General features: G+C 45.6%; 1 protein-coding gene across 1 annotated transcript; it reads right to left on the bottom strand.

Annotated features, from left to right (window-relative positions):
- Positions 1 to 731: 731 nt before the first annotated feature.
- Positions 732 to 9,027, bottom strand: LOC107107820 (E3 ubiquitin-protein ligase MARCH5-like). The gene is made up of 6 exons (XM_015408167.1): positions 8,754 to 9,027; positions 6,352 to 6,554; positions 4,026 to 4,156; positions 2,930 to 3,113; positions 1,562 to 1,731; positions 732 to 1,194 (listed from the first exon to the last, which is right to left on the bottom strand). The coding sequence occupies exons 1-6, from the start codon at positions 8,789 to 8,791 to the stop codon at positions 1,024 to 1,026; spliced, it is 897 nt and encodes a 298-aa protein (XP_015263653.1). The 5' UTR covers positions 8,792 to 9,027; the 3' UTR covers positions 732 to 1,023.
- Positions 9,028 to 13,940: the final 4,913 nt, after the last annotated feature.

The following is a 13,940-nucleotide window of genomic DNA, read 5'->3' as shown; positions in this document are numbered from 1 at the left end:
ATTGCCAGGATGATGCAGAACCTACAGTGTACCAGGTTGGGTCTGAGGTGATCAGATTCAAATTCCCACCCTGCTATGAAGCTTGCTTATGTTTTAATCTTGGAGAAGCCTCTTTTCCCCCTTGCCTTGTAGGCTTGTTGAGTATCTATAAAACATTACATTTGAACTCCTTAGAGGAAAAGCGGTAAGTATACCAAAGTCTAGGGCATTTGTGCTCTAAATCAATAAAGTGAACATCTCTTTTGAATCGTTTTTTGGTTTGTCAACAACAGCCAGCGTGGGAAAGGAGAGCGGTCTGTGGGGGTCTGGGTTCAAATCCTCTTCATCCATGAAGCTCATTACCAATGCTCCCTCTAAGTTGTGGAGTCTTGTGTGCAAAAATTCTACTTTGTGAGCTACTGGCATTAAAGCTGTGAGCTACTGGCATTAAAGTTGGCTACTGCATAAATTAGTTTGCTCTGGAGCCATCCTCCCTGAGCGAAGACAAAAATGTGTGAGCCGGAGGCTAAAAAACTGTGAGCTAGCTCACACTAATTCCGCTTAGAGGGAACACTGCAGTCATTACCCAAGCTATTTTTCTCCCCAGCCTAACTTATCTCCTTAAATGAAACAACCTCAGTGTAGATTCCCTGAGCTCTTGGTGGTACAGATCAAGGAAGGAAGACAGTACAGCAGTACTATTAATTCCAAGTTGTGAACACAATGCTTACAACTTAAGTCATGTTTTATTTAAACCATAACTTATGGAAAGTCCGGGGACAAATCCACACAAGGTTAACAGCGAATGTGGAGGGGAAACTAAAGAGAACAGGGTCATTCTGCCCAACTCCATATAAGCCACCAGCCTAAAAAGATCAGAGTTGCTCTCAGAGGAGACCTTGGCAAAGCCCTTCTTCCAGTCCAGCCTAAAACCACCCTCCCCCGCTGTACACAGTTGGCCAAACCCACACGGTGTGTCGGTGCTTCACTTTGGGAGTGGAGCTGGGCCAAAGGCAACAGGCCTATGACAGCCTGGTTCCCACCCTAGCTGAGCCCCGCTTCACTGCCGCTGTCCTCGTCGAGCTGAGCCAATCCCTTCTCCGCATCTCCCTTCTCCACATAGTTGAGGATGCGCCGGTTGGCTTGGATCAAGTACTGTTGCTGGCGGAAGTAGACTTTGAGGGCTCCCTTGATGGCGACAAAGGCAATGCCTCCCTGCCGGAAAAACAGAGGGTGGAAGTGAAGTTGACAGCCACAGATTATCTCCCCTTTCCCGCCACCCCCTCCTCACAAGATAAGCACTGAATAAGCATACCATACAGGTTGTGAAATACTGTCTACTCCAAATGGCAGCAGTCTGTCAAGGGATCTGGCAGGGGGTCTCTCCCAGCCCCAGCAACCTTTTCATTAGAGGGACACTGAGGGCTGAACATGGGGGTTCCTATCTGCCAGGCAGGTGCACTGTCCCAGGGTCCCGCCAGGCAGATGGGTGAGGGATATTGCGGCACCGTGCCTGCTAGTGACTCCTTTGAAATTCTGCCAAAGCATGATACCTCCACCCTTCCCCCATCCCATTCCTCACCAGAATGGTACGTTGTAGGCTGGAGTTCACTCTGCGGAACATGACCCTGCCAACTAGATTGGCAATGGTAGGGAAGACCAGAGCTCCACAAAGTGTGCGCGAGATGGACAGGTGGTCATTCTGGTAGCGGGACTCGGCCAGTGGTGCCTGCACAAGGGGACGGCTGACCCCTGAAGATGAAAGAGAAGAAAAATCAGGGTGTTTGAGAAGTAACAGGATGCCTGTGCTATGCCTCCCACACCCAAGGTGGTCTAACACCTGCCCTTTCAGCTATTCTATGCTGGATTACGTCCACGCTTGTCACACAGCCTGGCATGTAGAGCACCTTAAGAGCCAGGCTACATGTTAGCCTCACCACAATGGCACAAGTCTGCTCCAACTTTTGAGAATTCTGAATTCCCTCTCTTATAGGCAGAGGAAGCTGAAAGGGATCACAGACACAGAGAGAGAGAGAGAGAGAGAGAGAGAGAGAGAGAGAGAGAGAGAGAGAGAGAGAAAGAACAGAGAGAGAGACAGAGAGAGAGACAGAGAGAGAGACAGAGAGAGAGACAGAGAGAGAGACAGAGAGAGAGACAGAGAGAGAGACAGAGAGAGAGACAGAGAGAGAGACAGAGAGAGAGACAGAGAGAGAGACAGAGAGAGAGACAGAGAGAGAGACAGAGAGAGAGACAGAGAGAGAGACAGAGAGAGAGAGAGAGAGATAGAGACAGAGAGAGACAGAGAGAGACAGAGAGAGACAGAGAGACAGAGAGACAGAGAAATGGAGGCCCCTGGCTATCTTCCCCCACCTGTTCTTTATCTCTACTTCTCTCCCCTTAAGGGTTAAGTTCCCCCTTGCTCCTCTCTCCCCCACTAAGGAAAGAGTAAAGCAGAGACAAAGAACAGAGCTAGAAAGGAGGTGAGGGACTCCTCGTTCCCGGTTCATCTGACTGTTACTCCCTCCAGCTTTCTCCACTTGTTCTTTGGATTTTCAACAGGCAGAGGTGGTTGTGCTCACAAGGGACAGCACACTTTGCAGCCCATCTCTAACTCTTTTTCTCCTTTCCTCTTGTTTGCCACAGGTGGGCCTGTGCAGTGATTCCATAAAAGCACAGAAAGATGAATGACCACTAAATTCAACCCCCTATGAATTCCACCTGTCATTAACACAAAAGCACCTGCAAGATCCTAGCCCTTGCGGTTGCCAAGATGTGTTAGCGATGCCAGGTAACACCTTAGCAGCCAGACAGGTTGCTGAACAAATCCTTCCGGTGCTTGGAGAATTTCCAGCAGTCCTCCCACTGTATCATGGCTAAATCTACCTCTCCTTCCTTCCAATTCAAAGCAAGATGCCCAGATCAGAATCAGCTTGCAGGTAGATGGACTCACCTGGCACCAAAGCCTGCAGAGCCTGAAGCTTGCTGGAGTACTTCCGCCAGACCCGCAGCACGTAGTCTTCCCAGCGGATCATCTTGCCCAGGACCAGCATCACAGGGATAGTAGGAAGCCCCATGAGCAAGAAGAGAGGGTCTGCCCGCTCCATCACATCCAGCCCCTTCTTATGGCCGACAACCTACAAAAGGAGAGAAGATCAATCAGCAACATAGATAGGATAGGTGGGCAACTTCTACTTCTATCAATCAGGAGAACCACGTTTCATTTATACAACACAAACCTTAAGACACACAGTACGGGTTTCGAGCACAGTCTAGTTCCAGGGCATGACACAAAATTCTCCCTGAATTGCTTATTCTTACAGCCTCCCCCCACCAGTGCATTATTTTGTGGCATTGTCACTAAGCATGGTAATTTACAGAGTAACACAAACAAAAAAGGCAGATCCTGAGCCAAGCAGCTTAAAGGCCAAGTCCTCATCATTCTCCTTCTTCCAAATGAAGAACTAAAGGCAAGAGAGTAAGTCCTTGGCTGACCTGCAATTTGAACCCACCACTAGCTAGATAGCACCTCATCAACTTCTTCTACAGATCTAATAGATTCAGGTGGGGTAGTTGTGTTGGTCTGAAGCAGCAGAACAAAATTTGAGATCAATGGCACCTTTAAAAGCAACAAAGTTTTATTCATGGTACAAGCTTTCATGTGCAAGTACGCTTCCTCGGATACTGTGCTTGCACATGAAAGTTTACACAGTTGTTGGTCTTAATGGTGCCACTGGACTCAAACTTTGTTCTACAGATCTAATAAACACTCTCAACTTGCTCTGGTGATGCAAAGAGCCACCAGACTCAGCAAAGTTACTATCAGCCTAAAAACGCACCACTATCAAATGGTCTTGCTTTTGGAAATAACCCTATGCAATTGGGAAAAGATATCTCTTGATAATAGTGATTAACCTTTCTTGAATTAACCTACTGATTAAAGCTGGCAACCCCTCTAAGCCTTCTTCGTAAGGTTTCTGGTGTGGTATTCCTTTACACACAAGCACACACATACACACAAACACACTTTCCACAAACCCTCACATTACCTGCATCACAGTAACTGCCCCATAGGTAACTGCTGACCAGTATAATGTCCCCACGACAATGCCAGCAGCAGCAAAGGGGCTCACTTTGGATAAAACCCGGTCCACTTGCTGCAAGAAATATACCAAGGGTCCTAAGGAGGGGGAGATTACAAACGTCAGTGAAAGCTTTTAGTCATCGCAGGCATTTCTACAGCTTCATGCTTTCCTGACTACCTTCAGAATTAGGGCTCCCTCATATCTGAGCTTTCATTAAAAATATCTGAACACACGAAGGGGATTTATACCAAGTCAATTCAAGATCAGTACTATTTACATGGACTAACAGCAGCTTTCCAAGCTGTTAAATTGAGGTTTTTCAAATCACCTTCTACCTGACCCTTTTGACTGGATGCCATGGACTGAGCCTGATTGGAACTGTCACAGAGCCACAGTCTCACCCCAATAACGGGGGGACAGACTTTTTTTGGCCTCAGAGTCACATCTGGCTCTTTGCCCACTCTTGGGGCTCTGAGTGGGCACCAGCTGTTCCTGTTCCAGAGCCAGAAACAGGAACTACCACTGTCCATTTCAGAGCCCTCAGCAGTGGGCAAATATCCAGACATGGTCCCCCTCCTGCTTTGCTGCTCTTAATAGAATATAGCACTTGAACTGTTTAACAATTTTTCAGGACAATCAGCCCACTAGATGATATTATGGTCCAGCAGGCCAGTGCTCCCCACAAACTGCAGAGTAGACTTGCAGGCCAGATAAAAACTGCCTCTCCCTCCATGCTTTATATCCATTGCCCAATAAGAAGAAAACCTTGTCCTAACTTCAAATTCCAGTATTCCAGCTAAAGAACAGAAGGAAACTAGAAAGACTGAGAAAAATGTAGCTCTTATTTTTTTAGGCTTCCTAAATGAATCACAATAACATTTAAGAAATTTTTTGAAAAACATAATTTTCAGTGGATTAGACTAGCTATAGTTAGGGGGTTTTTTTGCTGATCCCCACTGACTCGCAATACACACAGAGCAATCTACACTCACACCTCCCCAGCACAAAACCTCTGTCTATGGTTCAGGGAGCTCATCACCTCTTTTACTAACAAGAGAAAAAGAAACAGTTTGGCATGATCAAACCCAATGACTATGTAGCCCATGGATGGCATGTTTTCTAAGCCAAGAGGAGCAGCTTTTCTTAGGAATGTCACCCAAAATGAAGCATGACTTCAAAAGCTTTTGAATCTTCAATACTCCACATTTCAGTACAATATAACATTTGGGGCATGACTTAACCCTTAAAAAAAAAATTGTTGGAATGAACAAATTGCCCCTTCAGTTTGTAAGAAATTTTAATTTACCTGAACTGATTTACAAGCTGTTCATCCAATTACTGATTCATGCTCTACCCCAAAAACCACAGTCATTAAAACAGATCACTCAATATCTGAAGTCCTGTGTCTGTTCAAGTAGGGGACCATCCACTGTTCATTCAAATTCTGATTATCCGTCTTCTTGTTTGCTGTTCTTGGTTTCTATACATTTTATTTTAAATATACTGCATTGACCTGTGGTCTTAAAGAATAAAATATGTGGAGGCAATATGAAATTTCCAAATGCAGAGGCTGCATACCACTTTGGAGGGGCTTGGGGCTAGTAGCAGAGCACTTGCCTGGCATGTAGTTAAAGGATTTCAGGTAACAGGTGTTGAGAAGATGGAGTGCTGCCAGTCAGAGAAGTCAATTCAGATCCAGACATAAATTCATACCTCCGATTACCAGGTTCTGGGAACAAGCATCACTATCCTATCTGGTTTATGAGTTTCCCTCGAACCTCTCTGGTTGGCCATTCTTAATGGTGCTGAACAAGATGGATTTTTGGTCTGATCCTGCCAGGCAGTTATTATTGCTGAATCACACCACCCATTGCTTAAGACTGCTGTGTGGCCCACAGGTAGTTAGGGTTTTTTAAATGGTGACCCTGCAATTCAGAAGATGGAACGCTACACTAGTCAGGGGGCTGCATTCCAGCATTAGGCACAGCTGACATTTTAGGAAAGGTTTGTGTGCCCATTCTGGAAGAGAGGAGGAAACCAGGAAAAGCCATAGCCTGCAAGGTAAACTATTCTGAAGAGAACTTCTACAATGGGGATCGATGGGTATCTGAACCCTTTGCACCTTAGAAGAACCCGCTTGCCTTTGACCAGCAAATCTGTTGCTCCGGTTGCGCTATCAGCAATCAGGGGAGTCTGTGTGCACAACCTGCAAGGAAATGTAAGACTACCCAGCAATCAGAGAAATGTTCACTCACTCAAGTTGGATATCCCAAGTCAGTTTCACACTCACCCAGTTTGGGGAAGACAATGTGGTATTCTGTGCCACACTGCGGGCAGCTCACTCTGCCTGTGCTGTTGCCTTTCTGCTTCTCATCCAGCCAGCGCTGGAGGCAGGCCTGGTGGATCCATTTGGTGGAGCCTTTGCAACGGCAGGGGCAGACCCACTCAGCTGACCGGTCATCACCCTCGGTAGCAAAACAGACCCAGCAGTGCCTGGGAAAGGGAGATCAGAGAGAGAATGATCACTGAGAAGCCTTCCCAAGCAAAGGAGGAAAAAAGTTTAAGACTTCCTTCTGTGTTGCTAAATAATGACAAAATGAATAAAAAGATGAGATGGGCCACGGAGACTCATTTTTGTCTGAAGCATGGAGACAGGCAGGTCACTGGAAGAGGTAGGCAGCAGAGTATCTCATGATACCAAAGGAGGAACTCAGGGAGGCAAGAAGATGCTTGCAACAGGCTTGGAACTTCCCCGGGTGCTTTTTACAAAGGTAAAGCTCAGCATGCAGCTCTCAGCCCAGAAAGCACCCAGATAGGAACCCCATGTATGGTTCCCAAAAGGCATAGAACAGAGTGCCATAAATGAATGATATTTGTTTGGGTGTAAATAAGTGACTTTTAAAAGTTGGGAACATCCCCCTGCTACACAGCCACTTCCACTGCAACAACTGAAAGGGAAATGCAGGCTTTCCCTACTGACAGAACCTCTGTGTCTGAAGAAAGAGTTGGCATTGCAGCTGCTGCTTCCAAAAAGACTCCCACATCCAATGGCCTAATCACATATGTAGCATAATGTGGGAGCAGCAAATATGCATGAACATGTTTTTCAGCCTAAACTGGCCACCAACATTTTGTTAAACCACCCAGTTCAGAAAAGGACTTGTGTCTTCTGTAACAACTATGTCTTTCTTTGCCTTGGGATCCTCCTGCATTTCAAAAATGGCTTCCCTGGAAAACAACCAGATTTTCTAGTAGAACCATTGTGAGAATGGAGTTAGGGTCCTCCTCCTCTCTCACTTCACCTCTCTCCTCTATCCCCAAATTAGGCTGGAGACCATCTCCCCCTTCCCCCGGCAGATTACTGATCCTGAAGCTAAGTTCTAGCCCAGTTGTTCCTCTGCCACAAATGACAACTCTGGATGCTTCAGGCTAGACTCGGTATGCAATATTCAAGAATAGTACCAGTACCTATCCCGTCATCCAGGCACCTATCAGGGCAATACAGCATTTAGAGACACCCTAAGCATTTCTGAAGATTTGATTTTTCTGAATCTACTCCCATGTTTAGTCATTATTACATCAAGTGACAGTGAGTTCCACTGATGACTTCCTATTTGTCTTTACATCTGAAGCCCATTGATTAACTATAGCAAGTTTATACAAGTGAGCAGGGAGAAATATATATATTTTTGGCCAGAGGGGGAACCCCCCCCCATTATACCAAAGACCAGTGTATTCAGATGCCAACAGGCAGCCAGAACTAAAATACATGCCGCTGTCCCTTGAGGTTTTGTATCTCACTCAGCAGTATACAGCCTATATTTACTACTCTTGTTTTTTAAATCTCACTACATCATAATTCTGCTGGACCCAATGAATTTCTCTGGACCATGTAAAGCATCAGTCCTACCAATCCTGGTGAGCAAGTACAGTAGGGTGGAGATGCTCAGTTTAAATCTCACCTTGGACATAAACTCACTAGGTAGTATCAGGCAAGTTACTCTTTTAACTACCTCCTGCCCCAAACACCTATCTGCAATATGAGGATAATCATACTGCCCTACCTAGCAGGGTTACTACAAAGATTAAGGAGATAATACCCCTAAAGTACTTCAATCACACAAAAGGTATTTCATAAAAGCATTTTAATTAATCATTCTGGAACCCTGGCTATTGCAGCCTGAGTTCCAGAACATGCCCTAGAACACAGAAATATGCCCAGGGCACAGGTGTAACACGGGCACACCCAGCACGCTCAGGTTACACCACGCAAAATTTTCCAAGTGCCCAAACATGACCTTCCCCCCTCTCATAATCCTTTCAACAATCCTGTAAGGTAGTAGGTCAGTATTTTCCCCCATGTTGCAGACAGGGTCTGTGTGGTTGTGGGGTAACACAGAGACATCCCAGCTTGTCTGAAGCCACCTGAGAGAGATGAATATGGATTTCCTGAAAGTTTGACTCGTCGTCCTTAAGTGAGAGAACCCTTGCACACCCCTCAAAGAACGCCAGGCCTCTTTAACACAGACGATCAAGACAAAAATGCAATGGAGTCAGGTATCCGTTTCTATGAGAGTTGAAAGAAGTTTCTGACAGGCATCGCTTCCCAAGGCACACGCACGTCTTTGCCCCTCTAGCCAAAATTCCGTTTTACTGATCTTACACTTGATATTCAAACAAACACGTCTGTACCTCTCCCATGCTTCTCCAGCTGCGGCTGCCTCTGCCATGGGAGCCGCTACCGCCGCCGCCGCCTCGATGGATCAGATCTTTCCCACGCGAAAATCAGCCCTACAGCTCGACCCAAAGACCCAGGTTAGCAAACGACGGCAGCGCCAGGACGGCATCCTGCAGGTTCCATAGCGACGTACAAACACCTCTTTTCAGACCCACCACCAGACTACCCTGACGCGGTTTGTTACCACTGCTGATAACAGGAAGGTCCCTTGACTTGCACGATGCACAGTCCTACGTCTGAGCCGCCCTCTCTGCTTCCGGGTCCTCTTAAAGACACAGACAAACCTTTGGAGGGAGGTGCTTACAAAGCGCTGCAAACAGCTGCCCGCTGGCCTAGGAGCTTCAGCCTCTCGCCCTTTCTTTGTGGCTTTAAGGATAAGCTTCACCTGCCGGAGTTCCGCCTGTCTTTGCTTGTCATTGCTGTGTGTCTAGTTTTCAGGAGTCCCCGGGTTTACTGAATCAGGGGTTCGATTTTTCTCACAGGGATTACCAATCGCCCTGTAGGGGGATTTTCTGATTATGACACTCGATTTCTAAAAACGCAGTTTTGAGTAAAGAGATGTTCCTATGTCTGTTCCAGTGACGTGTTCAGGGTCCCCCCCCCCCCCCCTTTTTGTTCACAGCAGTTCTATTTGATCTGCTATAATCTGTTGAATCTGTAATAATAGATCTATCCCATAGAAAGAAGAATCGCTATTCTCAAAAACTGGGACAGGATTATAGTTGTAAAAATGGGTGGTTCTGAAATAATTGTGGTGGTTCATGTTCATGGCATATGAGGCTGCTGGAGAAATATTGTTCTTTTCTAAATTGATTTACTAGTTTAGTTATGTTGTTAGGTTAGCTATGAGTGTTCTCAATAGAGAAAAATAAAATAATTAGTTGGTGGTTTGCTATTGCTTGCCTCTGCGTAGCAACCCTGGACTTCCTTGGTGGTCTCCCATTTAGCTACTAACCAGACCAGGACGAGCCATGCTTAGCTTCTGAGATGTGATGAGATCAGGCTAGCCTAGGCTATCCAGGTCAGAGAAGAGTTGATAAAACTTTTCATCTTCTTCTTCAATTTGACCTGCTCTTAACACTGCAATCCTACATACAGATACACTCATAGGTACACCCATATAAGACCACAGAACCAGACCTGTCCTGCCGGGATCGGGCCACCAACTCACTTATTCTCAAGGCCCCAAAGAATGCAACCAAGGCAGCCGCATGGAACAAAATGAAAAATGCATCTACCGTTTTTTGCACCAGCTGTCAGGAAAAGATCTCCACCACCCCTCTCATCGCTGGTGTGCCCTGCAACATGGAGGTCGACTCGGGATCGTTCATCACCGTGATCTCTTCGGTGACGTGGCAGCGGCTGTTCCCTACCCGGAGTTGGTGGCGGCTCAAGCCTGCGGACGCAACGGTGTCCGATTTTCAAGGAAAGAAAATTCCTTTGGTGGGAAGGGATACTGTTGATGTTGAGTTCAAGGGGAAATGTGTTACCTTATAATTGCTGGTTGCTGAAGGGGACCGGGTCAACCTACTGGGGTTAGACTGGTTCGAATGAATGAATGAGGAATGGGTGCGGGTGTGCATGCCGTGCCAACAGGCCAGACTCGAGCCTCCTCAGGCTTCCCCTCAAAAGAGGGAATCTACGGACAAGCCGTGGTCTAGGCTACATACAGCTGATCACTTTGTTGTAGGTACGAACAAGCACTTGAAAGAAGTCATAACCAGAACAGATTAACATTGGGAGCTAGGCTCCTTTTAAACATTCCCAGGCTAATGTAGCCACGCTTATTTACACAAAGTAACCAATGAGGTTGCTCGGATAACATCCAATGAGGGTTCTTCCCTCTCAGGGAATTGGTGCAGTTCTGATTGGTCGCTGTTGTGGAGCCACCAATAGTGCGTTAGTTCGGAGGAGCCTTCGTCTGGCTCAAAGCTTAACATGGAACGTTAATGTATGTGGCGATTCATGTAAGTCATTTTTAATACACCACAGTAACTCTGCTTGATTGCACTATTAATCTCTTCACTAATGAGACGGCAGGCAAGTTTTTTGATCATGCATCACCTCATGTCCTTTCTTTGTTTGTTCCAGTATTTGTTCTCTCAGAGATGTGATATCTCAGCTTCCTACCCAGAATACCAGTTCTTCAGAAATTTCCTGGTTATACATCTGGAGCTGTTCAAAAATCTAACCAGACAGTATGCTGGGAGTTCTATGTCAGAAGCTGCCGGAACTGTTTTGAAGGAAGAATCCTGTGAACCTTAAAGACTAACACATTTTAATTCCAGCATAAACTTGTAGGGATCAGAGCCTTCTGTGAGTCTACTTGCAGCATCTTAACTCTTCCTAGCATCTGAAAAAGTGGGCTCCAATCCATGGAAGTTTATGCTGGAATAAAAATGTCTTAGAACTTACTGTGCCACTAGATTCCTGTTTAATTTTTAAATGGTCATAACAGCATGAACGCAAAATTGTTATAATTAAACAAATTAATGAGCAAGAAAAGGTAGCAACTCTAGACTGTTTAGCTCCCCTCCACACACTCTAAGCAGTGTCTGCACATATCTGCCAGATGCCAGGATCATTTGCTATGTGCATGCCATAAGAAAATGAGAAGTTATTTAATTAACACATCGTTTTTCCCTTAAGCGTACCTGTTTGTTGCTTGCTATTGTGAATTTGACAGCCACATAAATTGGCTTAAATTCTCCATCTCATGACTTGTGTCAGGGTTTAGCCCCAACAACCTATTTCAATACCAGCTTCTAAAATGTGAAGCAATAATACAAGGGTCCCTGAGCAAGTGCAGAATAGATTTCATTGTAAAATACTATAACTGGTCACACACCTGGAATTTAATCTCATGCATCCTGCTTTCCCCACAGGAGTGCAAAGAAATATTTTAGTTTCACAACAATCTGGTGAGGGAAGTTAGCTAAGTAACTCACCGAAGGTCACTTGCTGAGCTGTGTGGCAGAGCAGACAGACAGCCACATCTGTACTCCAGACATTGCATTGTTCTGTGGATCTGGGTTGCTGTGAGCTGAGTTTTGAGTTCCATTTAAGTTGCATAAGATGAAATGGTTTAAATTGAATAGCCTAGGTAGAGGAGATTGCAGACTGTTTGCAAATACCACATTCTTTTTAGAACAGTATGGCAAAACCTTTGTGTGCTCCAAAGTTCATGAGTGAAAGAAAACATTCTAATGTTGCCTCAAAGTACACTCCCAGAAATCAAACAAAGGTAATTTTAGTGCTTCCCTTTTCATTCCTACACATATTTAATTTGATGGGGGTCTTTCTTCTTGTACATTCAGACTGCAAAGATAAAAGGTCACAATAAATTGCAAGCTAAATACACACTGAAATAATTCTTGAGAGCCAGTGTGGTATAGCAGACAGTGTTGAACCTGGACCTGGGAGAACTGGGTTCAAATCCTTACTGGATGACATTGAGACAGTTACCACGTCTCTGCAAAATGTGCCTCACAGGGCTGTTGTGAAGGTAAAATTAAGGGGAACCATTTAAACTGCTCTGAGCACCTTGTAGGAAAAGTGGAATACAATAATCATAAATGAATTAGTTGGCAACCCTGTACCCTTAGGGTCCTGCAGGACTATAGCCAGCCTTGTTTACTAGTTGTGGCTGCCACCTTCCCAGATGGGATTTCTAAGAGAAAAGTGAATTCCTAGAAACCAACAAAAACTCCTATCTGCTTCTTTTGTGTTTATGAATTCTTAGTTCCAGAAAGGTGCATAAAGTAAAGGTAAAGGTTCCCTTGCTCGAAAGCCAGTCGAATCCGACTCTAGGGTTGCGGTGCTCATCTCCGTTTCAAAGCCGAAGAGCCAGCGCTGTCCGAAGATGTTTCTGTGGTCATGTGGCCACACCAAGGCGCACGGAACGTTGTTACCTTCCCACTGAAGTGGTACCTATTTATCTACTTGCAATTTCTTGCTTTCGAACTGCTAGGTTGGCAGGAGCTGAAACTAGAGACGGGAGCTCACTCCGTCATGTGGCACCCAGGTCTCGAACTGCTGAACTACCCACCTTCCACAACCTGCAGTTCAGCATCTTAACCACTTGAGCCACCGCAGCTCCTTAGAAAGGTGCATTCTGAATTATAATTATTTTTCAGTGTTTACTTCCCCTAAATACACTGGAACTTGTATGTAAACACCCTATTAGGCTCACAATTATAGCATTTAAAAGGGGATTTCCCTCCCCCCCAGGATCACCTAAGCATAATATTAAGCAGTCCTTAAAAGCTTTGAGGGAATGCAGCAAGCTTGTTCTGTTCTCTACGGCTTTTTATGGGGTGCAAGTTGCAAGCATCTTCTTGGGAGGGTAGAGTTCATTGGGTTTTTATTGTACTGTGTATGTTTTTAATGGGGGGGGGGAGTAAAAGTCATGAGGATCCGTTTAAAATAATCTAGAGCCGAGTTTTACCCAGTCCCTTAAATTTGGAATTCTAAGGTGCCATGAGCCACAAAAGAAACGTAGACTATAAATATTTCAATAAAGGTAAGAGAGGTGGGACTTTTAACACTCCACCTTGAGAATCAGGAGATCGCAGGTAAGCAGAGAGGGGGGATGGATTCTGAAGAACTACCACTTTAGTGGGACACCACCCATCTCAGTTTTAACCAGAAATGGTCTTACTCTTTACAGAAGCCCTCTTAGTTAAACGGAAACTGCAGTGTCATACAAGCACACATTTTAACTGGGGCATATTTAGTGTAATCAGCGGCCTCACCCTGCCTAATACAGCTCTTTAGTTCCCCAAGCCAAACATTTTAAAAAGCAGCAAGGCCGCTTCACTCTGACCAGGAATCACCCCAAACCAAGCAACGCCATTGGGTATCTCACAGGACTCGTAGCGAGGCCTCTGCACCTTTAAGAGCTGAGCTATGACATCACCGCGTTTCCTTCTCGCTCCTAGTGTTCGCGCCACTAAGCCTGATACGGAACCCAAGTCTTGCGGGGCCAATAGGCGATAGCTGTCAAATGGCGAGTCGCACCTTTGGCTAGGCTCCCTTGGGAAGATGCTGGCTGTCACTCACAAAGCAATGTGTGACGCGATTGGTTGAGTGTCGCGATGCCTAGTTTGGCCCTGCCCTCCTCCGTGGCAAAAGGGGGAGGG

This window comes from Gekko japonicus, unplaced genomic scaffold (assembly GCF_001447785.1).
Source record: "Gekko japonicus isolate JY-2015 unplaced genomic scaffold, Gekko_japonicus_V1.1 scaffold139, whole genome shotgun sequence".
In the NCBI taxonomy this organism is placed as follows: domain Eukaryota; kingdom Metazoa; phylum Chordata; class Lepidosauria; order Squamata; family Gekkonidae; genus Gekko; species Gekko japonicus.
This window is presented reverse-complemented; position numbering and strand designations above follow the sequence as displayed.